Here is a 26,365-nt window from a genome sequence, read left to right as displayed (position 1 = left end):
TTCTGTGTTGTGGACCATACCGGGTGATTCAGAGAAGACGCAGGTGCAAGCGGGTTTGCCTATCCTCGACTCGGCGGGCGCACGGGTCCCCTCCCCACCTTTCCCCAGACCTGCACTCGTGCGCCCGCCGAGTCGAGGATAGGCAAACCCACCCGCACCTGCGTCTTCTCTGAATCACACGGTACATAATGGACCCCTGAGGTAATTTTCTAATGGTACCCCAATAGCTCAATAGTTAGTGATTTTTTTTAGTAATTTCTTTTCATTACAGGTACGTGATATACATACAACTTTCGCTCATTAGATAGTTATCATCCATTTTATATTTATATCCACAAACATATGATCAGTCATTAAGAATAATTCTAGTCTTATCACAAAGTACAAGTTAAAGAGAAAATAATACAAATTTCCAGCTCTTTCAATAGTTGTTTACAAAGGGTAAAAAGTAAATTATCACAAGAAATTCTATAAACGGCCTCTGTTTCGGTCTCTAGCATTTAAGTTCTAGATGAACCAACTCTGCATGATGACAGAATAGACAATATTATTGCAGATTGCAACTAAATTTATTTATCTTCATAGGTCTCCAATACATCAGCAAGATGATCATTGTCTCTTGGTTTTTTGTGAGTTCTTTTCCTATTGTTGGCCTTTTTCCGCTTAGGTATGACAGGTTTCTTTGGCCCATGATCTTGCATGGAGCGGATACCCTTTGAAAAGAAATCTCTATTAATATGGGTCCTTGACTAAAGAAATTTATGAGTGGTTTTGAGATATAATTATTTCTTACCTGCTTCTCAAGATATTCTTCAATTTTATCATCATCTACACTCTCTACAGCAATGCCGCGCCATAGCTTTTGGAATTCTTCATCAACAACTAACTGGGCAGTGCGATCATTATAGAATAATATTTTCTTCTTGTCTAAAGGTCTTGAAACGTATATGATTTCATTTTGTAGGTTCTAGATCAATGAAGTTTTGAGACACAAATGATTAATTACCAATTGTCTCTTTGGAAACAACAATTGCATCAATTGGATCAAGTTTCCTCACCTTCAAAGCTTTTTCACAATTAGGAAGGGATTCTTGTACATCATCCAGAAGGACTCCACCCAGACCCTTTAAATCATGTTGCTTTAAAAGACGAAGCAATGCTTTTTTGTCTCGGATCTTGTAAGGCGGTTTGAAAAGGAATCCACCCTCTGGAGTCTGTTCTAATTTGGGATTTTGAACTAAAGATTCTGTCAACAGCCACTGGTCATGAACAAATATTTTGATAAGTTTAACAACACACTAGAAAACCATTATAAAAATTAAAATAAAATAACTTTCTTACTGTTTTCACTTTAGATCCAACATCAAGCTGGTTGGTTTCATCCAAAATTTCATCAAGTGTGAGAGGATGATCATCACCCAGCTGATGCCTCTGCTTCATATGCTTAACTATTTTGGCTAGAACTCCAAATTTGTACTGACCAGACCCTGACATACTCTTGTACGCACTGTAGACAAAAAAATTACAACTTAATACAATGTTGGTATAATATGGCACACAAAGTAAACAATTTAACATACTTGACATCTCTTGGCGGAGCAGGAGACGGTGCTGGCGCTGCTGACGGTTTCGGTTTCTTTTTCTCATCTTTTCCTAATCCCTCTACGTCTTTTCTCTTTTTCTCAACACTGCAATTTTGGAAAATGAAAAAAAACCAACCGTTGAAAAACTTAGATATAATGCACCAACAACTGTAACGGCCATGATTACTAGTTTAGAAGCAACAAATGGAGAGAGAGAGATGCCCAAACTATTATTATTACATGCTCTATTAAATACGTAGAATACATTTTATAAATGAATGGATATTTTAAGAAGTCAATTCATAACAATTCATAATAAAGAGCGAATAAACATCTCCCAATAAAAATAAATAGAGGTTAGTACGTACGTTGGAGTAACATAAGCTCTTTTCATAAAGAGCTCACGCTCCCGTAATAAAGCTGGATCCATATTGATAAGTTAACCTGAAAACCTAAGCAGAAGCGGACTGGAAACTTAATTCCAATAAATTGAATTTTTCAATAACTCTAGCAGAAGATTACAATTTTGACAACAAGAAATAAAATAAAGCTTCCACTCCACTTGCCTGAAGATTTCTTTCTGATTTCTTCTCCAGTCTAGACTGTCATCTGTCATCATGTATGAAAAATCTATTGTCATAGGCGTGAAGGCGTCAGTTGCCGACTACAAATCTGTCACTTCGTAGAAGAAATTGTATTTATTTCAATATTCCTCCTCTTCGAATGAATGATCACCCGGTACCTTCAGCCACTGAACAAGTCGTTTTGTCTATTTTGTGTGGTTGCAGCATAAATAACTAATTAAGTGCCTTTCGGATTATTTTCATTCCTTTTTTATAAGTGTGCACAACACACCATCTTGGGTTAGGGTCTGGATTGTCAACCACAACATAATGAGGTATTTAAAAAAAAAACACACACACACGAGAAAAAACAATTAACAATGAAAATTTATTTTTGGGCCCTGATTTTCTAATACCTTTCCATCTCAAAATCGAGCCCTAGATAAATAATGACGAATTGTTTCCTTGCAGTGTGCCAAATCAAATTGGAGAAGACAGCTCATCACAACCACAGAAGCCTTCCGGATTAAATGAACTGAAAATTTGTGGGTGGAAAGTGACCTCTTGTGAGAGTCATATTCTGAAGTCTAAATGTGATCATGAAGTGGAATGTGTTGACGGCAGTAATTTGTGCTCATTTTGCCTGTATGACAGCATCATATACACATTGTCCTATGGAAATCCTTAAAGCTAGAAAAGATTTTGTAATTTCCAATCTATTGCTAGGTACAATCAGCAGCTCGATCTTCATCATATTCCTGACATGGTTTTTCCGGACAACAAATTGAGTCTTCTGCATGAGCCATCTGGTTTTGGAATTGAGTTTACTGCTCTGAGTGCCTTGCAGATGGTTGACAGTGGTAAAAGAGATGTTAAAATTGCATGTGCTGAAGAATGGAAAGCGTCACGGTGAGATCAAAGCACAAAAGTTGTACTCATATGTAGTAGAAATATCCTTTAAAAGCCTTAAGAAAATTATTATCCTGGTGTTCTGTAGAAGAAATTAATAAAAACTTTTGTTTTAGATCCGATCAGCCCCATATTGATCATGAGGCAAAGCCATTTGACTGGACGTTTACAACTGACTATAAGGGAACATTATTTGGAGGACTTGAAGCAGAATCATCCCACCTCCATATAGATATGGAAAAGTTAAAAAGGCGAGAGCAAATAATGTTCTATTCTGATGTCACTCTGTTTGAAGATGAGTTGCATGACAATGGAACTGCTATCTGCTCAGTTAAAATTGTACGGAAGTTTCTTGAATTTACTCATCTCATATTTTTATATTTTGACAAATTAATCTTGTTAATTTTGTCTCATGTAATTTGCAAAGTTTTTTCTATTTTTCTGGATTTTTTTTTTCTTTTCCAGAGAGTCATGCCAACTGGATTCTTCATACTTTTAAGATTTTTTCTCAGGGTTGATAATGTTCTTGTACGTATAAATGATACTAGACTCTATCATGAGTTTGGAACTGCACATATCATAAGAGAGTTTACTGGTCGAGAAAGCAAAATAGAAGATCTTAGGGTAAGACTAGCCTTTGATGGGAATTATAGGTTTTAATTTTCCCTTTGTTCATTACATAAGGATTGTTGTTTCACATTGCAGGTGCCAACAGCTTTACTGACCGATCCCAATGAAATCAACTCTCTATTACCTATAAAATCATCAACATTTGAATTACTGAAACTTCCCTCAGCTTCTAGTAAACCATCACCAGAGGTCACCACCATAGTTCCTAATCCAGGATCATAAGGAAAGTAAAAGAAATATGCTTTTTAGAACTGTATAAAGTGTTTTTTTTTTACCGGATCTAAAGTTTTATCATCTTTATTGTTAAAATTTTACAAAAACAAGATTTTGAAATCTTGTGAAAATTGTCAAATAGTACTAAAATCAAATGAAATACAGAAATATGAGCAAATCTATTAATTCCTTTCTATGGTAACTGACTTGCATTTAAATATGCTAGCCCTATTGCCAAATGTTCTTATTTGGTCTTCCATTGAATGGACCTTTACATCTTAAAAAGGATACAATCATTGTTTTGCACTCAAACTATCAGTCACTGTTAAGAACTACACAAACACCCTGCAATATCCAATGGCTGCTATGCTCTTCTGTGCTGAGATCAGCAACAAATACCAAACCTACTCCCATGGCATTACGCCTCAGAGATGTTGTGTAGACTGGTGTCTTGATGGTATTCTGAAACAATTTTCTGTACAGAAACTCTCTATACCAAAACAAACAAACAAAGTTACTATATAAGTTAAACAGGGCAAAAGACATACTTGTAACTTGAGTCGATAAGCCTCAACTGGAACGACCATCACGATAGGTAGCTCCTCTTGGAGAACTTTAGGGAAAGACTTGGCCAAGCACTGATTGTCAACATCCCAGCGTGCACCTTCCAGGTATAGACCTATCACATAGCATCCCTGGTCAGGACGTTCCTCAACCTCATCTAATGTCCGGTATTTTGTTACAGTTGTGTACATCGCAGAGCGATCTAAAGACCATCCATTTTTCCGACATGCTGTTTGGATTAATGCTGCCAAATAAGACTCCGGGATATGTAGGCCTGAGAGCCACATCACCATGGGATCTCCACCTTTAGTCTAAGAGATGAAAAAAAGAGATTGGGGTACATAAGAAATAAGTCTATTTCTATTAAATAAAACTATTCAGACACAAACTGTTAAGAAAATTGCCGTACCCATGCATGATATTGATCATTTCGTCTCTCAAAGTGTTGCATCCAGCTCCCAAGGGATTTACAAGTAGCTGGAGCATGCCTGCGCCACTCATCTGGTAGCTGTCCATTGTAAAGAGATGATGCTACATTATCTAAAATTGAATTCATCCCAATTTCCCCAGCTAAAGCCTTTAAAAGAGAAAAAAAATTAGAATATTGAAAAAACATAACAATAGAATAAAATTAACACTTTTTCGCAGTTAGTTGGCTCACCTTACGAAGAGATGACAATGTTGACTGCATGCATTGTATAAGACGATTGAAACGAGCAAGTTCCTGCAAAAGCACAACTATGCTTGGAGTTATGTTCATTTCTATGCCCTTGCGTACTCGAGCCACCTCATATTGAGGAGGCAAACGCTCAAATATATCTTTTGCCACATTATCAATATACTCTTCTCGGCTCACGCCAGCAGATATGTCTCCTGTTGAATAAAGTTTCAGTTTTAATCTTCAAACAATGTCAAAATATTAAAAATATAACTAGTCAGAAGAAGATAAAATTTTTGACGTATAAAAAAGCACATCCAAACCTGAATCTAATTCCATCCTAATTGCTGCATGAAAATTATGATCATAATAAAATTTATAAACACATCAGAACTGTCTTAAAGTTTTTACCTTCAAAAGCATTTAGGATTATAATCATAAAGAAGACGAAGAGGAGTTTCTTACCAGTTTGTGGCTGCAATTGGATGAGGTGGTTCCACATTTCCTTAACAGCTTGCGAAAAATAACCAATTTCTGCATTGGCGTGCAAACCAAACACATTTGGGCTGTTAATCAAGGGCAGCTCTTCAATAAAATCTACGATATAAAAATAAGTTTTCCTTAAAATTCAACACAAAATAAAGATTATACATTGATTTGGAAAACCATTGAACCAACCAATGTATCCATCCTTATCTGTATCATTTGGTATGTGGTAATCAACAGTTTCATCCTTATAAAAGTGGAAAGGTTGGAAGGTATCAAACAAGAAATCTCCCATGTACTCATCCATGTAAGTGGAAACAATACGTCGATCAAAATTATCTATGACACGTCCACCATACATGACTTCGCCAATAAGATACTTCAAGCTTCCCCAAGGAATTCTTGTATCTTTAGTTACATGGGCCTTTGTTAAATAAGTATCTAATATTTGTAAGCACACATTGAAATCTGATTCATTGAAGTCGTAACAAATGTTCCATCCAATTTTATCATACTTTCTTCTTTCCTACAAATTAACAGGGGCAAAACCATGAATTGTGCTTGATATTTAGATTGTTGACAAATACAGTAACTTACAACAGAATTACAAACCTGCACAACTGCATGGAAAAAGGCCAGAACAAAGACAAGTTTCTTGAATACAGGATGGACACAGTGTTCTAAAGAGCTCTGAGATATTTTGAAGAATGTTCCTCTTAAATTTAATTTCAAACCATTTGGAGGTTCAGTAACCACTGGAATGTGAAAAATAAATCAATATTTCAGTCAGAGTTGAATTCTATAAATGGTACAATTAGATAATATTCAAGACTACAATTTGCTCTTAATAAATAATTTAAAAAAAATATTTTTTTTTAGCTTTTTACCTTTTAAGGAACGCTGAAGAATGCTGATAGGAAAACCGGGTGTGGGATCGGTTGTCAGCCACAAACGAAAATCAGGGTGAGGTTTTCCTGCTGCCTCTAATTGTTTTTCTAAATCACGTAAAAACTTTAACAGCAAGTGACAGTTTTGAAGCATGAGCCACTGACCCCTTGACACAGCTGTTTGTAGCAAAGAAATTGCAAGTTGTTCCTGTCCTTGACCGAGGGAGAGGTACTTGAAACGACCACCACCACTTCCACACCGTTCAGCAAGTTTCATAAGCTCAGATGTCGGATCAGAACCAGGACTTAGAATGAAAACTACTGGCATCTGAGGTGAGCTCTGCTCAAAAATGTTATCTAAGCTTATGACAGGAGGCATAACAAATTCTTGGCCCATTGTTTCAATTATGTACTTCGTCACTGCGCGGTACACTCTATCCACCCGGAAACAGCGCACAATCATAAGTTTTTGGAAAGGTCTGATCCGTTCAGAATACCCCATAGGAAAAGGAATGTCTTCTGGAGCATCAAAGTCATACCATTCTTGCCAAATAGATAAGTTATTTTCAATGTCACTGGGGAGCTGAGCAAAGTCATCACTGAAATCTTGAGATAACTTCAATATATCTCGCCACCCCGTCAACCAATTTGCAGGAGAAGGTCGAGAAAGAGCCTCTAGTGAGACGTCACCTTTGATAAAGAAATCCAATTCTGGTTGACTGACAGTACCTTCTGCCTTGTGCAGTTTCATCGCCATTTGGAAGGAAAACAATAGTTTGTGTTTCTCAAATATTCCAGTGCAACCATAGTCATAAACATTCTTGGTGAGAGTTACAATTATATTTTTAAGTCGCCGGGATAGTTGTGTATGTGGAAGGGCTTTTCTTAGAGAATAGGCAAACACTTCCAGATATGAGGAGAGTGAATATTGGTACATTGTGTTCACAGTTGCCATATCAGATAGCAAGAAGAACAGCATAGCACCTCGCCGAGACACAGATCGATAGCCATCTCTTAAAACGTCTATGTCAGCAGCTGTAGAAGCAGCAAGTTCTAGCTTGTTTGTCACCTGTTGAGATGAAATACTTTTTGTAAACCCTCTCAAATTTAAAGCTAATTCTCAGGCAAAGTCAAAATGGATCCATAAGACATACCTCAGTTGCTTTTGTTTTTGTATTTTCTAAAGTTTCAATAAGCTCTTGATTATCAAGCATGTTTCCAGTAGATGTTGTCAATTCTCGCAGTAAAGCATCTTCTAACTGACTGAGAAGATTTTTGTTTTCAAAAGTTTCTGCAATGAGTTCTTCTCTTCTTTCCTCCAAATCTGCTCTTTCGTTACGAACTACGACACTTAATAATTGATCTTCCAAACCCTGCAAAGAGAAATAGTAAAATGAAAAGGGAAAAAAATAGAAATGGTTTAAATGAGTATGACATAAAGAAGACTTACAGTTAAGGTAACAGTGTAATTAATAACAGTGGCTTTAGCATAAATTGCAGGGTTGAAAGGGGGATTGCTAAGTTTTGTTGTCAGATACAAACGAAATTTAGGATCAATATCCACTTCTAAATCCCCAAGCATAACATAACATCGCCCTGGTGGTGCTGTTTGGATAATAACAATGATAATTGCAATCATCAGAAAAATCAAAAAATTGGTGCACAACACATTAAAAAAAAATAAAAAATGAACATACTTTTGTAATTTTTGGAAAGAATGTTTTCAATAACTGGATCAATGTGATCATCTACATCTTGAAATAGAACAGGATGTCCATATTTTATGCCCATTTCTAAATGCTTTAAAAAATCCGCATCATTGAATGTTAGAATTCTCAAATTGTTCTTTTCTTCCTTCCTCTTAATCCAATTCAATGCCTGTTAGGAAAAGAAAATCACAGAAAACGGAAGGAAAATTTTTTCTACAGTGTATTTTAAATAAAAATTTGAATACCTGCTGCTGAGGGTCAATACAAAGGGGGAAACAATTGCTTTGTGTGGTAAGAATACCATTTTGTACTGAAAGCTCATCTGGTGGAAGCCCTTCAGAAGTCCACCTTTCAGTTAGAATCGACATATGTTATTAAACAAAATTAAAGTATGTCAACAACGTCAGTCATTAATATAAAAGGAGAGTATTACTCACTTGCTAATTTCAACATCAGTTGTGAGGTGCTCTTGCACTTTCCAAGGATGTGTCAGAGGGATGCCTTTATCAAGAAGGCTTTGTTCCCAGTCCTCATGAAGCATAGTATGTCGATACTCAAAACTGAAGGGACCCAAGTAGGACAGAAAAGCAGCTGCCAAAATACAATTGCCCAGTAACTGCTTCTTGTCCTCGTGCAGTTTAGCAAGGTCATGAGTCCATCTAGGCAACAAGAAAGATAATAAGAATAAGAATAAGATCAATAGAGGCCTCTTAAATCACAATTAGAGATTGACCTTTCGTTTTCAGATCTAAGTCCAGAAAAAAGTTTGTCAGCAGCAATCAGTCTTCGTTGCATTATATCAGCTTCCTCTTGTAACTTAAGTGCCTCTCCCATCGCAACTACATATTTGTCATTCAGCTCTGCTAATATCTTCTCCACCTTAGCTATTTCTCTATTTAAACTATCCAAATATTTTGTGGCCTGCAAAGTAATGCATTGCAGACTCAGCAAATTTTAAAGTGGGAAAAAATAAAAATAAGAGTTTGAAATATTCAGAATATTTTTACCTGTGCAAATTCTGCCTCAAGAGCTGCAACTTTTTCCTTTTTAGGTCTCACTTCTCGGTACACAGCACAGTACCCCAAAACTGCCTCAACAAAACGTAGAAGTCCATATCCAGCCTTACTGACTTTTTCCATGCCATCTAAATTGCATTTCTAAAAATTAGAGAAATATAAATTATGCACACTTTACACACTAAGAATTTAGGACAATTCAAAAACCGTGGGAGATCATACTTTCATATGAGCTTTTATAGCTTGCACTTGTTTTTGAGTGATGTTGTCACAATTCAATGCCTGAAGATTCTTCAAAAAATTTGGATCACTGAGCATTGCTTTAGCTGACTTCCAATTAACTTCTTTGATACCTTTTATTATGACCACACATTCACATACTATTTGAACAGCCTCTGGTGGTGTAGCAAAAGATCTGCAATTAAGAGTTATTGTTTTAGATGATACTCAGTATTTACAATGTTTGTCCAAAGAAATAACATTTAAATACACTATGAGTGTGAAATGATAAAAGAGTACATAAGTACTGTTTACAGAACACAAAACCCAAGCTAAACTAAGAATATGAGCCTGACATACCGCTCCTCCCAGTATGCATCATCACTTAAGCAGCATAAAAAGCAATAAAAGTTAGAGATAATGATGAATTTCAGTGAAAAATCTAAAGAAACTATTACAGGTAGTAGGTACATGTATTTTGAAATTTAAATTTTACTCATAGTAGTTTAGTTTTTACCTTATCTCAGTAATATCAGATTTTTCTAGCTCTGCTAAAGCAGCTCGAGCTGCCTCCAATGCAGGCATAGCCTCAGCTAAAACTTCTTGTGCCTCACCCTTTTCAGTATTAATGACTTTTGCTTGCTGCTCCATTTCAATACTTTTCTCAGTAGCTTTATCTTTTTTCTGATTAGCTGACTCGGTAGCTACAAATTGATCCAGAACAATTATAACATGAAAAACAACCACAAATTTGTGAAGGAGAGAGATTTAACATATTTTTTATACCTTCCCGAACTTGAGCAAGGAGAACATTGCTGGCAGCTTGCTTTTCAGCAACAACTTTCTTTTGCACTTCCAGCTTTTGGTTTAGAAGATCCAGCTCTGAACTTGCCTCTTGCATTTTCACCATGCCACCCTTTAAGCGATTGCACTGAAATATACAAATTACATATTTAGCTTAAAATTTTTAACATGGCTCTTAAAGAGACAAGAATTTACAATGACAGCACCTGTTGATCGATTTCAGCTGCTCTAATGTCCAACTGATGCAAATATACTTTAATAAAATCTAAATAGTGCTTTGGAGTAACATAAGTTTTCCTTCTTAGTTTTATAAGATAATCTTGACAATATTCTCGTACTGATTCATGAGTGTGCACCACATGTTCCACAATGCTATCTCGGTGTTCTTGAGGAATTTTAGGGTCCTAGAAAAAGAAGTCTTCAAAACATTTGTCAACTACAGATGTACTTAATTAAAAATAACAAACATACATCTGTAAGAAAGACATGAGCAACAGCAAGAAGAGCTTGAGATGGCCAAGGAAATAACCAATCAATGTAGGTATTATTGACTAGACCAGGAAAACTACGGCACCAATTGCGAAGATTGTCCCCAGATGGAGACATAGCTAGTACAATATGGAGGTTGTTGGCACAAATATTTAAAAAGTAGTTCCACACAGCATCCCTGAAAAATTTGATACGCGATATTTGTCAATGGCTCTATATACACAAAGGCAACAAATGAAGAAATTAGAATTTAGATACCAACTTGCTAACTGCATATCCAGCTTCCACTGCAAAAGGTCTGACTGAACTCATAATATTTTCTTTTTCCTCATCCGTAAATAATGCTGGTATAATACCAATTGTCAAGATATTATTGATGAATTCTAAGAAAGCTGGTAAAGCAAAACACAACAGCACTGTCGGTTACCAAAGTATTCTGAAATTATTTTTTTCTCACATTTCAATTTCCAACATACCTTCCTCAACAACTTGAGCTGCAGTAAATAAGAAAACCATGCTTTTTCTATCAACACCAAGCATATAGAAGAGCCTTTTCATATCTTCTTTAAACATGTATTCATTGTAACCTCGAGTCAGTGAGATTTCAAAAATATCACAACCTGTCAAAAATAACAATTACACAGTCTTCCACCTAAATTTTGTGTATGAAGCCACAATTTTGATATATTTAAATATACAAACCTGCAGCAAATGCAGCCAGCTTTGTAATACTTTGTTTACCGCTGCCGCCAACACCAACTACTAATGCATGACCTCTGTTTGTACGGAGTGCTCTATGAACTCGTGTTATATGCTCAAGAGCATCATCAAACAAAACCAAATCCATCTTGGAATGGTACTCATTGTATTCAACAAGTATCTGTAAGAGTTAGTGGTTGGTTGAAACATTAGACATAAAGAATCAATTTCTCTTTGAGATGATATAAGGCAGAAAATTTAAGAACCTCTTGCAAAAGGTGATAGACAGCTTCATAGTCAATGAGATCCTCATAACATCTTGGGTCGTCTTCATGAAGAGCGTTTCGATAATCTCCAAAGAGCAAGGGATCTCGCAAAACATGTTCCTGGAATGAAAGCTCCTCTTCAACGACATGTTCTTCCTCATCAACTTTAGGAATATCACCCTCTTCTGAGCCCTCTTGAGCTTCGTCTCCCGTTGATGCAATTTGATCGGTGCTGGACACAGCTTTGACCTGAAGCAAGCAAACATAAAAATAAAAGGAAAAATAATTGTGTAGAAACAAGTTAAATAAGCCAACTATTCATTCTGTTACTTCAGGTAAAGATGTTTCTTCATTGCTCATCAGACTTTGCCTCTTTTCTTCTGGAAAATATTCTTCAATCATCCTTTGCATTTCATCTCTCATTAAGGCTTGGTCCTGAAATAAGTGGGTATTGAAAAACAAAATAAAGAAAGAATGGCTATTACTAGCTGAAATTAATTGGTCAACAGAGTACTTACTTCAGGTGTGATGAGGCGATCGCAAATGACTCTGGTGAATTCATTTCGCCAAACTCTGACAAACTGTCGTGTTTGCTCAAAAAGTTCAGGTTGTGTAAGTACCATACCACTACATATGCGAGATAAATCTCTTAAGTTAAATATGTAATGAAAGCGAGAGGGAGTTGGAGGCAACTGAAGTAAAGCAATCTAACACAAAAAAATTAAGAGCACAATGTCAAAAAATGAGCATTAAACAGATTAGATTATTATGTCTGCTAACAAAAGTCCAACCTTGTATAAGCCCAAATTAATGTCAACCAATGTGGGCACAACTTTACGAACTTCTTCAGAAAATGATTTTGTATGTCCAGATAATATTGAGTTGTAGATATATTTTAATGTCTCGTCTGATGGAAAAACCAGACTTAACACAGCAAACAGAGATAAAAATCGAGGATCAACAGCATTGCGCCCACCCCCTGCAATGCCCATGGCACAAAAAAAGCCTGGAGAAAGAGAGAAATGGGAAAAGATATTAGCAATGAGAGGGGGTTATTTAGGGGAGCAATGTTAATACTTACAAATATCCTTCAGCTGCTTCCAATTTAAGTCTTTGCCCCTGTTATACATGCCTCCTCGATCGAGAAGCAGCTTTAGTAAAGCTATTGGTTGTTGAGTACCATAGGTATCAACCTAAAATTGTTGTTGTTCAAGGTTTGATTATTTATCCCTGAATTAGTTAGTAAAATACTGAGGCAAAAAGGGAAATTTACCTGAGGCATGTTGAGGTCATCAATGAAAATTACTAATTTTTTTCCTACTGGAGGCCCATAAATCTCTTTAGTCCTTTTTTCAACAACAGACTCAACAGTTCTTTGAACATCCATTGATGTGGTCCGTGACGAAAAGTTAACATTTAATCGAGCCTGAAATAATATTAAAGAATGGCAAATTTAATGTTTAGTCTTAATATTGTGAGTGGTAGCACAAAAATATAGTTTCACAAATGTTTACTAACATAAACTTCTTGATTTAATTGGCGAAGAAAATCCAACATAATGGCAGATTTTGAGGTCCCAGTGTCACCAACTAGAACAACTGGTCTCTTCACCTAGATGAACAAAATGATTACAAATCTCTAGATAAACATCACTTCTCAAAAAAAAAAACAATAAAAAAATCAGTTGAAAACAATAAATAAGCAAACAGTCATCTGGAACACATTATAGAAATTACTTACCTTGCGAAAGATTCGATCCTTAAAGTAATGCTAAGGCAGCAAGCAAAGCAAGTAGGAAGTAAAACTTTTGCTTATATTAATGTGCTTAAGAACCAGCAGAATACAAATATAGTATAATATGAAAGCAAGCTTAGAGTTACAAAATGCAATAAATCACACCTTTAACATTAAGCGCAGGAACCATGTTGTACGTTCAGTGTCAATTGTTGGAACAAGTATCTCACAAAATCTCTTCTCAGGGTCATGAATGTATTCTGGAACGAGCCATTTCCAAGCAAACCACTGCTTCTTCTCGACATCAAAGAAATAATCAAAAAGTGTTGGTTCTGCAGAGGGGAGGTATTCTGTGAAGACAAAGGTAGACAAATAGTAAGTGGTGGCCAAACTGGTTTCCTCAAAAAAATTATTAAAAAAATTAAAGACTTACTAGAAGAGGCTGGATTGTCCGGAGAATCTTCAATCAACATCATACCTGCAGTTTGTTTGACAAACTCATCAAAAGGATTTCTACTAGAAGCAACGAGTGGAGCTCCAAGTGAACAGTAGAGGGCTTGAAGAAAGATACATTCTAGTAGCTCAGCACGAGCCATCCGCTCCAAAGCCACCAAAGGGTCCTCTCCTTCATCTTCAGATAATGCTTCAGGTGCCTCCTCCTCTGGAATATGACCAGGGGGGAGACGAGGGTCAGGTGGAGGCGGGGCTGGTCCAGGTGTTGGAGCTTGCTCCACCTCTTCTTCCTCTTCTCCTGTCCCTAGATCAACCAGCTCTATACGAGGAATCTCCTCCTCGTCATCAGGATGTGGCACAGGAACTAGCGCATCAAGCATGAAGCAAAGCTGGGTTACCTTCAAGGATAGAATATACAATTCAAAACATTAATATACCTTTTAAATAGCTTGATCATTTAAAGGTACAGAAAATTGAATACTTGCCAGATTTAGAGAAGTCTGAGGTACAGCCATCATTAAAGGTTCACCCTCTAATGTGCCCTTCAATCCCTCTAAAATGTAACGAAGAAGGTTTGGGACATAGCGATTGAATAATCCATCAAAAACATCCTTCTCCTCTGGATTAAGGCGTGATGTAAGCCATCTTTGCCAGTAAGGCTGGTAGCCTAGATTTTTGGGATCAACATAAACCATTCCTGCTCGCGAAACAGTGGCAGGAGAGGCATACTGCAAGTCTCCAACCTTTAAACAAGAGTGAAAAAAAAGGCAGAACATCAAAATTAGAAAAACCACTTCTTACCAAAGTCAGATTAGTACTATGCAATTTAAATACCTCAAAGAGCAAAGCACAGTGAGGTTGAAGGCGAATGCGCTCTCCATTAGCTAAAGTGAGTAATTTATTATCATCCATCACCGAATTCATATTTTCAATCCATAAGGCATCCACATCTCCATCAAATAGAATGTATCGTCTCTCTGGTTTGTCAGGCTGCTCTAAAGGTTTGTTTATGTCTCTGAATATTTTGGACAAGAGACCATCAGTCCAGTCTCGAGATGCTGGATCTAAAATACCATATAGCTCAGTGACAGAGCAGGCCTAAAATAGTTAAAGAGAATGAAGTCATGTTTATTTTTTAAAAATGGGAGACGGCAAAGCACATTTCAGAAAAAATAAATGGACAATTACCTTTGGGTTGAGAATGTACAGTTTAGTGGGCAATCCCTGAGCATTTTGTGCCTTTACAAGTGTTTCAATTACAACAGTTTTACCACCACCTGTGGGTCCCACTATCATAGTTGAATGACGAGTCATCATTGTTTCATACATTTGTACAACTTTATCAACCTGAATTTGAAAATATTTGTAAAATATACATAGGTACATATATAAATAAAAATATATGTGAGAAAATACCTTAGGCCTCAAAAACAAAACAGTATAAAGCTCTACTAAAATCTAAAATTTTGTTACCTGTTCAGGAAGAAGTATATAGCCATCACTTTGCAACGCCTCTTCAACAGCAGTGTTGAAGTTTGGGTATGTCACTCGAGGGCACTCTAGGCCAGGGAATAGGTCTTTAATAAGACCTAGGAATAGAGGAACATCTTCATACACAAACTTTGGCAAATTCATGTCTCTAAAATAAAGTAGTATGGTGAACAGTTATTATCCCTTTGTACAATTCCACCTTTTAAACTATGGATAAAAATGAAATTGTTATACCTCAACGCTCTCATAAGAACAACATTTTCAGGAAGATCAGGTGAACCTCTCTTCAATTCACCAGCCATTACAAGAACTGACTTCAAAGCTCGCAACCCAAAATCATAATGATTTTGTTTAGAAAGTTGGCCTTGGGCAAGATGATATAATACAGTCATTTTTTTGGCTAAGACCTAAAAATATTCAATTTAAAAACAAAGAAAACTTATTTGCAAACCGAATTATAACTATACCAAAATACATCACCTTAGCTTGTAGGAAACCCTCTGAGAATAGCATTATTTGGCAAATTTGTTCCAAATCAGGTACAATACACACAACTGGTCGGAAAAGTGCTTTAACAGATTCAGGCAATTCTGTTCGACCAGCATATCCTGGGTTCATAGTGATGAAGACACCAACTTTTAAGTCCATAGCTATTTCCTGGCCTTCAAACTAGAAAATTGAGAAAAATTAATGTAAACAGATATGTTGAGGTAACAAGAAGAAATACACAAGTAAAATAACACACATTAAAACGTGACATTTTCATGATCAGGGCACTTCGAATAGTTTGCAGCTGAGTGGAAATGACAGACAGTACAGAAATGTCAATTCTATTAAATTCATCAAAGCAGCCCCATGCTCCACACTGACATAGACCGGAGAGAATTTTCCCAACAGCTTTGTAATCCATGCCTTCACCACAGTTTGTAACCATACAAAGTAAACCTAGAGCTTTTGCCAAATCTTTGGTTGTCTCAGTTTTGCCAGTTCCAGCTGGACCTATGTAAGCATAAAGTAAAATACATTAATACAGTTAAGGAAATAAAAACAATTAATATTAAGACAAGAAGCAATTTTAAAGTCATACCTGCAGGAGCTCCACCAAGCTGCATTGACAGGGCTTGTGTTATTGTGAGGTAGATGCGATCAGTTAAAGGAGTAATCACTAAGCGGCCATTCAGGCCCATATACTCATATCCATATTCAAAATTTCCTGCACAAACACACACAAAAAAAGCAGCCACTTTATAAGAACTTTAATATTTCCAGGAATTTGAAAAGAATCAGTGTTTCCTACCAGTGCATTGTATGACAATGAGGTTGTTCACATCTTTGATCCAATAAAACCGCAATTGGCTCTCCCAACTAAATTCCTGTGCATCCATCACACTATCCCTGACAAAGTTCTCAATAATATCTCTGGTATGTACGTCAATTATCAGGACAGTATTAAACTTTTTACGATCATTGCGGCTCAGGTTTTGCCGAACCATGACGACCAGCTCATCCAGTTGGTTATTCATTTGCTCAAGGTATTCCCGCATTGCCTTTTTGTTCCCTCTTTTTATTTTTTCGAACACATTTTCAACCTCTGCTGTCCACCACACTTGGTTGCTGGCTAACACAACCATGCCTTGGTAATCTAACATCCAATTACACCTGTAAAATATAGGAGTAAAATGTACATACCGAATACAAAATATTGACTCTTTATGTTTTTACGTACCTTGGACGACGAACTTTCCCATAATCATAAATTGCCTTTTTTGTTATATAATGATTGCTGGTACGCATTTCAGATAGGACAAGATTCATCCACTCCTCAACCCGACCCTCAGCTAAAACATGTTTTTTAAATTCCATGATTTCTCCTTCACATGAAATCATAGCAGAGGCAATGTTACAGTCTTGATTATCTTTTGCCAATTGTAAGCTTGCAATATTATCAAACATCTGAAAGTTTACAGATATTTTTAAAACATGTCATCTTCAGCAAACAAATTACACCTCAAAACGCATCAAGAAACACACCTTGACCATATGTTCTTGACAGCATGTAACTTGGCTGCTACCCAAAACTGAGAGCAATTCATCATCAGAAAGAAAGAAGAACCTTGGGAAAGCATTCCGCTTTGATTCAAGGTAGTCATTTAACATTTTTTGACACCTCTCAAGTCCATATGTTAAGGCCTGAAGATCAGCCAATCTACCACTTGGAACAACACAACAGTCCAAAACTTTGGGATTCCGTGCTGTATCAAACATTATCTAAAACAGGAAATTGTATTATAGGTTGACTTTAATAATGCCTAATTTTGAAATTGGGCAACATATTTTTTGTTACCTTGCGATAGCTAGCATCAATTGAATCAAATTTCTTGGCTTCTTCAGGTAGTTGATGGCGAATATCACCCTCAACAAAAATTCCCTCCAAATAAAGCCATTTTCTTTGAACACTTGTCCATTCCTCAAGAACCTCCCCTATTACAGCTAAGTTGTGTTCCCATCTTTGCACTACAGGCAAGAAAGGGCCCACAAACCTGGTTGTTTACAAAAACATAAATGATGTAAATACTTTGTGGGCTTCAAATTGAAAAGACACAACATTTAATTAAATGCTACTCACTGAGAGGCTGACATACTCTGCAAGCTCATTGTATGCTCATCAAGAGTTTGCAAAATTTCATCGACAGCTGATAGTAAATATCCTCTATCTTCTGATCCCTTTAGATGTTTGGTAAGGGTAAGACTTAGCTTTGTCCATGTTTCGGATATGTCTTTGACACCTTTTTCAATACTTAGCTCCTTCACTGCATAGCCAATTATTTCTAGAGCAACATCAGTATAGCGGGCTAAATCCATGGCAAACATATTTTCTAAAGTGAAACGATCAGCTGCCATATCAAAATGCTCTCCAGTTTTATCCATGAGAGTTTTCCAATGTCGCTCTCGCATTGCTTCATTTTTCAGCTCAACATAAAGAGGGACACATCCTTTGAACTCTTTCATGCGCTTTTCAAGGGTTTTGGCAACTTCCAATTGTTTTGCCCCTTTTGGAAGCTTCTTCCACTCTTTCAAAAAGCTTTCCATTCCATCAACAAGCTCTACTGGATTCAGGTTAACCCAAAGAGTCTTAGACCAACCATCCCTTGCTGCTTTTTGAGTTTTATATAGTTGAAATATAAGTTCCATATGGTTAAAGTCATCTACTGCAGACAAAAAGTTTGAATAGTCAGTCAATGGAAGATCAAAGAGTCTCTCAGCTGTTTGCATATCCACTTTCTTCTTAAGGAGGGCATTAATTTCATCTCTGTACACGTCCATGAGTCTAAAACCTCTCTCAAGATCGTCACCCACAGAGCCAGGACCTTCAGCAATGAATTTCTGCACAAATGCATTACACTCTGCGAGAAAGTCATATATTTCATCTTGAGTCGTAATGGCAAATTTAGCTTTGGTTTTCTGGAGATTACGAGATCTTAACATCGCAGCCACATAAAGTTCTTTCCATGCTTCTGGCAGAGTTGCCGCAAGAGTCTCATCAGATTCATTTACAGAAATATTGTGTGCTCTGAGGGTCTTGTAGCGTTCCATTACTTCATTATACAATAATTCAGCACTTACATTCATACTCAGAACAGTGCATATTGTTTGTAAAACTAACTTAAAGGATTCAAGATCTTGAATTGGGCTCTGCAAATCTCTCTTCATCTCATTTAATTGATTACAAAAGTCATGAAGCATATCATGAGTATTTTCAGACAAGTGTTGTCCAAGGCACGCTTTCCACTCATTGGCATGGTATGTAACTGCTTCTTTAAGAGGAACCAGGTTAATCCTGATGCAGAAAATATCTTGAAAAGAAGGAATATCATTCAAGTCAGCTATACGCTGTGAATAAAAACTGAACCTCTCATCATACTGCAAGAGTGATGGATTTTTCATTGCAAACTTTTCACAAGTTACAACTTTGTCAAATGCCCAAAGGTTTCTGTACCTTTTCCACCTAAACAAGTATTTTTGGACTTCATCAGTAACTCTGCGTACTGTTTCTTGAAGCTTTAAAAGCATATCATTTACTTGTTGAACTTGCACAAGATCTTCAAACATGGTATATTGATGAGTCTTGTCAGAGTCAGGCCATCGTTGTAGAGGGCACTCCAAACAAGTTCCATGCATCCATCTGGGAAATGACTTTAATCGTTCAAGAAAGTCCTTAATACTGTGAATAACAATATTATATACTTCTACAGTCGTGGGCCTCATTGACACATCTGGAACAATCAAGAGGGTTTCTACTTGAAAGTATGCAGTGTTGCCCACGAGGAAGCGATCAAAATCAATTAAATTGCGGAGAACAAATTTAACAAATGTTGAAAATGTTCGGCTTTCCCAGGACTGATATGAGTGTGCCATGACAGGAGCACGACCACTACTAGTCTGTAAGACCAAACCTTCTAATTTCATTAGCACTGGTCCCAGGTCGCCATAAAGACTCATCATTTGGCGAACACTTTCAGATCGTTTAATATCCATCTCTGCAAAAAATAATTTGCAAGCCAAGACCTCTGAGTTGCTATCCGGAGGTCTAGCATAGAAAAGATTGTGCTGCTCCAGCTGAGTAAGTCGATGAGAGACCTCCACAGACACTGCTTCCATTTGACTGACCAGGGATACGAGATTTCTCAGAACTTGCTGACAGCCCACAGCAAAATCTCTTACTCCTTGTGAGGTCCAATTGATTCTGCAAAGTCCTGGTTGCATTTGCTTTTCAACTTCTTTCAAATGAGACTTCACGAACAAAAGTTGTGGAATATCCAGACGATCAACCAAGTTGTTATAATCTGCTACAAGTTTTGAAATGGCCTGATAATCTGCATGGAATCTGTCTTTCTGATGGGCCACCATAATTATAGGAACTGGTAAATCGTACCCAAGTATTTCCAGGAGCTCAGCTTCAGCTATTATGTTTAGTAACTCTGAATCAAAATTAACCTCCATCCTCAAATTGTTTTCTACAAGGACAGTGTCTCCTATAAAATCTTCCCAAGTGAAAGAATATGAGGGTCCAGGAAATAGCATTTTTTGATTGCTTCCCGTCTTTGAGCGTCCTCTTGCTGCCCATTTCAATCCAATAGCCACAGATCCTAGACCAAATGCCTGAGAAGCCCCTTGACTGAAAGACATCATACTATGTCGAGTTGTGATAGCATTTGAGTGGCCAATCCGTGTTACTGATGACTGACTGGATGTAAAAGTTTGTTGGGATCCCATGCGTATTATGCGTGGTGCAGATCTCTGCATACCCATATTGTGTCTACGACCATTACGAGATGAGAACTTGTTGCTCTTTCTGAAGCAAGCATCTGAAAAGTTGAAAATTTTAAAAAAGAACTATATGCATAGATTGTTTTAAAATTATTATTCCAACCTCTGTGGTAAATACTTACGGACACTCTCTTCTAAGCGCATCACATTTCGAGTCATAGCCTGCCTAATATCCTCTTGAGCTTTGGCAATCCAAGAGTTGATATGATTCAGTTCAAACTGCTGCATCTGTTTCCCTAATTGCAGGTAGTCGGAAAAAGCCTGAGAAAAAAAATGTATCTTAAACCTTGAATTTTGACTTTTAAAAAATAATAATGGCGCTTTGGCTAAAAAATTGTATTACCTCCTTCATCAAGTCACATTGCTTTAAATCTTCCACATTTTGGAAGACAAGAACTGGACGCTTAAGAGTTTGAAACAACAATCTCTCCCAAAAGATAGCTCCTGCGATGGGAGGCTGATTGCGCAGCAAAGGAGGATGGCGTTTTCCTTTCTAAATAGGGTACAGAAGTTTTTCTAATAAGAGAAAAAAATAATTAGAACAGAACTAGAATGACTTTTTAGAACCTTACTGTGAAGATGTGTTCAATATTTGAAACTTCTTTGCTAAATTGTTGCATGATCAAATCAAACTTAGTCATAAGCTGCTCTTGAATAGCTTCTCTTGTCTCCATATGCTTGAACTTCAATAACATTTCCAAAGCCTCAGTTGATGATCTGAAGATTTAAAATTCATTTTTCTTATTAACAACAAAAAAAAAGGAGTAATCTGTTAAAATTTGCATTGTAAACCAAGGATACCTGAGTGCTTTAAAAGATTCATCAATGAAAAACTTTGCCTCTTCTTCAAGTCTCCGTACATGCTGCTTAAATGAGCCCATGAGGGCGTCCCAATTCTCCGCGTAGCCCCTGGAGTAGATATCAAAATCTGCACTTTCAATGGGAACCACTAAGGCTTCGACTCTTTTCACAACAGCATCAATTTGAGCTGGATCACTTATTATAGATTTAAGCTCCTGGCCAAAGATGTTTCTAAACTCTTGAATAATCTAGAATTAAATACAATTATTATTTTTTACATAAGTGAATTAAGTTTAGAAATTTTTAGAACTTTCATATGGAAGTTTACTTTGGAAACTTGATGCAAATCTCCACAAACTTTCGCAATGTAATCACTGTTTGCAAACAGCTTGTTCTTATCAAATTCCCAGCGTTGGCCTTTGCCAGAAGACTCAATGCGAGCACGGGTTTCCATGTAACAGCTACGCCACATCTGTAACATTTCTTGAGCTTCTTTAGTTTGTTGCAAAATTTGAATCAGAGGACGTCTGTGGAGAGAGTGTAATTGACAAGTTAGAAATGATTTTAACTTAAATATATCCTTCTGAATTGTTAGTATGAGATAGTCATACTTAAATAGAGTTTTAACTTGAAGGGCTGATGATGCCTTGTTGCAGAGTGTGCTTGATATTCGAAGCAAAAGGGGAACCATCTGTTCCTCATTGCAATAAAATCTTGAGACCACCCACAGGATATGAAGTCCATCAATAAGAGCAGGTAAAGAATCTCTCACTACACCAAGATCTTGGCAATTTTCAACAGTCTGCACAGATAAAATTTGACATCTGAGTGAACCTTGCGTGTTATGATGTAATGCAAAATAAAAGTCGATGATTAAAAGTGAAGACTACCTTAAAATGCCGAACAACAGTAGACAAAAACTTTACATTATATCTTGCTTGTTCATAATGAACCATAAATTCAGATTTAAAATTTTCAAAATACTGTCCTATGTTGGAAGATGCAGCAGCAAGAACATCTAGTACCAAAAGAACTGTGGGGGCTTTGAACTGTTCCACAAGTAAACTAAGTCCAGCATCTCGCTCTTGCCAGTACTCATATTCAGCTAGAGGACCTTCTCCAACCGGTTTCTGTGAGCGTTGTAAAAGTTAAAAACATATCATGCAGAGTCAAAATTTTATAATAACATTCATGAAGCCTTTACCTTTGCTAAAAATTGATCAATGACGCTATCTATATGTCTTTCCCATGAGGTAACAATCCCCTCTAGCTCAGTGACTAAGCTAGGATCTGCTGCAAGAGTTTCAGGAGTAGCTCCTTGAATGAACAAACTGGGGATATCAGGAACACGGAGCATCATATCTCCCTCAAGATGTTCAATCGTCCTAAAAGATGGAAGGTTTTAAAAATAATTTTAAAATACATAAAAATCCCTTGAGAGACTGCTTTAAAAAAACAACAAAAAAACGTGTTACCAATCAACAGATGATATAAAGGAATTTATATCACTCAATAATTCTTGTTTTGTAGGCATATTTCCATCTTCAACATTACTTTCATCAAGGTGCTTCCCAGGCCCATCCCCACTTGGGCCAATAGATGCTGCTGATATAGCAGCATTCAGAGATGAAGAAACTGCTGACATTTGCTGCTCTTCCGCGATCTGAGCTGCTTCCAAAACTTCTTGAGCAGACTGAATTGTTGCATCTGAAAGTGAGCCAATCTCTTGCTTAGGGACTGGTTTTGGTTTTTTCGCGTTCTTTTCAGTCTGTAAAACATAATCATCGATAACTGATTTAAGATTAAGAAGTATGGAATTGAGCAGAAAACTGCAATATATAAATTATATTTTACCATGAGTATGTTAAGGCACATACGTCGATAATCTGAAGGGCGTTTAAATATAGCACTGCTCACTACTGATGATGTATCATGTTCACCTTCAGAGGAAGAAGTTGGCTCTCGAAATTGCTTTTGTACTAATGGTATGTAGGCCTTTGAAGAAATTTTTATTGAAAGTGGTGTTTTAAATCCCAGAAACAAAATAATTGGTAAATTTAGGCACTACCTACCTGTTTCAAAAGTTTTGCCATTGAACTGATAAAATTAGATGAGCAACAGCCAACTATAAAATGCCTGGGCATATCGGCAGCAGCATCACCCGGACCTTCTGGCAGAGGAATCCCTTCCTCAGATATTCTAAGAAAGTACACATACTGGCGTCCTGGAGCAGATCTTTCAGCTTCATCTAACATACCCAAATGCCCATACAGCTGAGGAGCATGAATGACTCGCTCAATGGTTTTCTGAAAAACAGTTCAGATAAGGTAAATGTTGAAAAATTTCTGTAAACTCCAATCAGGGTGCAAGAACAAAAAGAAACTACTTACAGAAACAAAAATGTACTGAGGTTCTGGAATCTCCTCCACCGCAGGAACCATCTCTACCGCTAAAATTTAAAATAATAAATAGAGTAACACAGATACAAGAAACAACTGAGGAAAATGCCAAAAAGGATGAGTGCCTAAAAACTAAAACAAAATGCACTCACCAGTTGTGGGACTTTTCCTCCCCTTTTTAGTTTTCTTCTCTTTCTTCCCTTTCTTTCCTTTTTTTCCCTTTTTCTTGGTTGGGGTCTCCGGAGCTTCCAGGTCTTCTCGTGCTGCGTCTCCTTCCCCTCCACCACCTGGATCTTCGAGCTCTGGGGACGGGCCTTGTTCCTCTGAGGACATATAGCCAACATCTTCCTCTGCTGCTGAGTCCTGCTGAATGTCATCATCAAAAGGACTTTCTCTCTCCTCTTCCTCAGCCCCTGACCAAAGGAAAAAAACAGAACAAGATAAATGTGACTATAAATTTATATTTGGCTTGCCTCAAATTCTTTTCAATTTGATACAAAGCCTTCAAACATCTAAGTATTCACCTTCATCAGGAGAAGGCGAAGACTGAGCAGTTCCAGCCTCGGACCCAGTTTGGGCCTCTGGAGACTCAGACCTGTCTTCGCCTACTTCTGGTGTATCTTTGCCCTCTGATGTGGGTTCTTCTGGCAGAGGTTCCCCATCTTCTCCCTCTTCAGTAACTGCTTCAACAGTCTCTACTGGGCTACTTCCAGGCAACTGTTCGTCTATAGGGCTGTCTCCTGCCCCATCTCCTTCACTTATTTCAACCTGGAGCTCTGTTTCTGGTTCAGCAGGGACAGGAGGAGGGGAGTCATCTCGGTCTTTCTTCCCCTTTTTGACTTTCTTGGCCCCTTTAGCCCCTTTCACTCCCTTCACACCCTTGCCCTTGCCTTTCCCTTTCTTTATGATAGGTTCTGGTTCAGGCTCAGGAGGTGGAGGTGTTGGAGGAGCAACTGGAATGGAATAGATTCAATAGAATCATTTCACAAAATAATGTAGAAGTAAATTGTATTTACAAAATTATGTTTTACCCTCTTCTGCCACCACAATTTCTTCCTTCACAATTTTTTCATAATAAGTCTTGTACACAAAGAATAACTTTCTGCCAATATCGTGAGCTCCCATGATGTCATCGTCAAGGTAAGACAGCAAACGATCTTCCAGTTCTCCATCATTTCGAGCAAGCATGTCATCAAATAACTCCTCATCCTCTTCATCAAGGAAAGCCAACGCTCTTTCTTTTACCCAGTCCAAGCGGTAGTCAGCCATTTTAAAATGGTCTCTGTAACAAATCTTTGTAAGTTAATTAAAAATTAAATACCAAAGAACACTAGTCTGCCCATGTCTTACACAGATTATATCTAGGAAACTTCAAATTAATTTAAAAATGAGATAAAATATGTGAATTCAAAATTCAGTTAGGAATTTTGTATTTTGATGTAAAATCATTCAGCTCTCTGTGTTGACGTATTGCATTTACAAACATTTAGATGAAAGAAACTTCATACAGTTTTATAGGTAGAGATGGAATGCTAAGCTTAAGGATTATGGAGAGGCCTTGGCGCCGAGTGGAAACGTGTTCCTCCGACTAATCATGGGAGGCAAAGGTTCAGGAATATAAGAGGTTTAGTAAGATCACAACGAGGTTAGGGTGCACTCCTGGGTGGGAAAACTTACCGTGCTATCTTCTTATTCACTTGATGTCATCTCGCAAACTGATGTTAATCGTCACCCACACTCAAAATTGGAGCAAAAGAACTCCATTGAAGGTGGTATTCCGATGGAGCAATGGCAACGAAAAGCAAGCACGCAGTCGCTGTACAGCAATTCCAGCCGAGTTGTTTACAAACAGAATTATCGTTGCCATGGGGTTTTCGAAGTGTTGGCGGGTGGGATACTGTCCTCCCTTCTCCCATCCATGCATAATTACAGTCGCAAGCCATGTTTGAATGTTGAAACCTTAATCGATCGCAGGAATAAAGTTCTCAAACACAACCCACCCCATTTCCGCAGCAACAGTCTGCTTCAGCCTGCGAAGCTGAGGATAGGCAAGCCACTGGACACCGCTGTCTTGCGGGCGTGCGATATCATCTGGCGTCCTGGAACCCCTTCGACCGTAAAGGGCAAGGGTGTAGCCTACGTGTAAGGTGTGCATTTTAGACACATTTTTCTGCAGGTAGGTACTCTAAAAGCTACAGAACCTAAGGACGTCTGGTCTGTTCCCCCTCCGAAAACCTTTAAACGCCTGTGCATCATAACGCGTTCGATAGCTGTCTGGGAACATTTCTTTTGTGTGTTTGTTGTAAAAGCTGACCGTGGCGGACACATACATCACCTAATCGGCATGACGTTAGTAAAGAGTAGAGAGCGACAAAGAGGGAAAGAGGTGAAGGCAAAAGGGGGAGGGGGGGGGGCAGCCGACACGGCGCCGCGCCGGGCGCACTGGCCACCTCCTGGCGCCCCT

At 37.6% G+C, this 26,365-nt stretch overlaps 3 protein-coding genes across 4 annotated transcripts; 1 reads left to right on the top strand and 2 right to left on the bottom strand.

The window, feature by feature from the left end:
* Positions 1–300: 300 nt before the first annotated feature.
* LOC113206641 (general transcription factor IIE subunit 2) lies at positions 301–2,163 on the bottom strand. Of its 2 annotated transcripts, none has more exons than XM_026422806.2 (6): positions 1,952–2,163; positions 1,581–1,751; positions 1,342–1,507; positions 1,059–1,259; positions 794–967; positions 301–713 (listed from the first exon to the last, which is right to left on the bottom strand). In XM_026422806.2, the coding sequence occupies exons 1-6, from the start codon at positions 2,011–2,013 to the stop codon at positions 570–572; spliced, it is 918 nt and encodes a 305-aa protein (XP_026278591.1). In that variant the 5' UTR covers positions 2,014–2,163; the 3' UTR covers positions 301–569. The 2 variants fall into 2 exon arrangements, with proteins under 2 accessions (XP_026278591.1, XP_026278592.1); XM_026422807.2 differs by having other exon boundaries at positions 1,581–1,688.
* Positions 2,164–2,208: 45 nt separating this feature from the next.
* Positions 2,209–4,080, top strand: LOC113206642 (TIP41-like protein). Its single transcript, XM_052273604.1, has 7 exons — positions 2,209–2,321; positions 2,425–2,481; positions 2,618–2,791; positions 2,873–3,055; positions 3,172–3,394; positions 3,521–3,679; positions 3,761–4,080. Exons 1-7 carry the CDS (start codon positions 2,311–2,313, stop codon positions 3,905–3,907), a joined length of 954 nt encoding a protein of 317 aa, XP_052129564.1. The 5' UTR covers positions 2,209–2,310; the 3' UTR covers positions 3,908–4,080.
* LOC113206640 (dynein axonemal heavy chain 10) lies at positions 3,946–25,939 on the bottom strand. Its single transcript, XM_052273540.1, has 64 exons — positions 25,579–25,939; positions 24,933–25,183; positions 24,426–24,854; positions 24,054–24,314; positions 23,893–23,951; positions 23,575–23,808; positions 23,357–23,497; positions 22,978–23,270; positions 22,707–22,887; positions 22,393–22,632; positions 22,114–22,304; positions 21,831–22,029; positions 21,503–21,750; positions 21,274–21,418; positions 21,045–21,194; positions 20,824–20,962; positions 18,000–20,739; positions 17,718–17,913; positions 17,405–17,641; positions 17,100–17,326; positions 16,671–17,032; positions 16,461–16,586; positions 16,119–16,372; positions 15,854–16,042; positions 15,608–15,780; positions 15,356–15,521; positions 15,071–15,229; positions 14,717–14,980; positions 14,368–14,625; positions 13,863–14,280; positions 13,595–13,779; positions 13,436–13,465; positions 13,214–13,306; positions 12,969–13,121; positions 12,777–12,888; positions 12,487–12,701; positions 12,214–12,402; positions 12,026–12,130; positions 11,696–11,944; positions 11,433–11,610; positions 11,207–11,350; positions 10,993–11,122; positions 10,713–10,908; positions 10,448–10,645; positions 10,224–10,368; positions 9,955–10,141; positions 9,798–9,821; positions 9,441–9,633; positions 9,210–9,359; positions 8,936–9,123; positions 8,640–8,861; positions 8,448–8,550; positions 8,191–8,371; positions 7,944–8,098; positions 7,648–7,866; positions 6,494–7,562; positions 6,219–6,361; positions 5,799–6,132; positions 5,586–5,717; positions 5,444–5,467; positions 5,124–5,335; positions 4,872–5,039; positions 4,447–4,773; positions 3,946–4,360 (listed from the first exon to the last, which is right to left on the bottom strand). The coding sequence occupies exons 2-64, from the start codon at positions 25,168–25,170 to the stop codon at positions 4,214–4,216; spliced, it is 15,417 nt and encodes a 5,138-aa protein (XP_052129500.1). The 5' UTR covers positions 25,171–25,183; positions 25,579–25,939; the 3' UTR covers positions 3,946–4,213.
* Between the last annotated feature and the right edge of the window lie 426 nt (positions 25,940–26,365).

Source organism: Frankliniella occidentalis, unplaced genomic scaffold (assembly GCF_000697945.3).
Source record: "Frankliniella occidentalis isolate FOCC.00 unplaced genomic scaffold, Focc_3.1 Scaffold7, whole genome shotgun sequence".
NCBI classification, from domain to species: Eukaryota; Metazoa; Arthropoda; class Insecta; order Thysanoptera; family Thripidae; genus Frankliniella; species Frankliniella occidentalis.
This window is presented reverse-complemented; position numbering and strand designations above follow the sequence as displayed.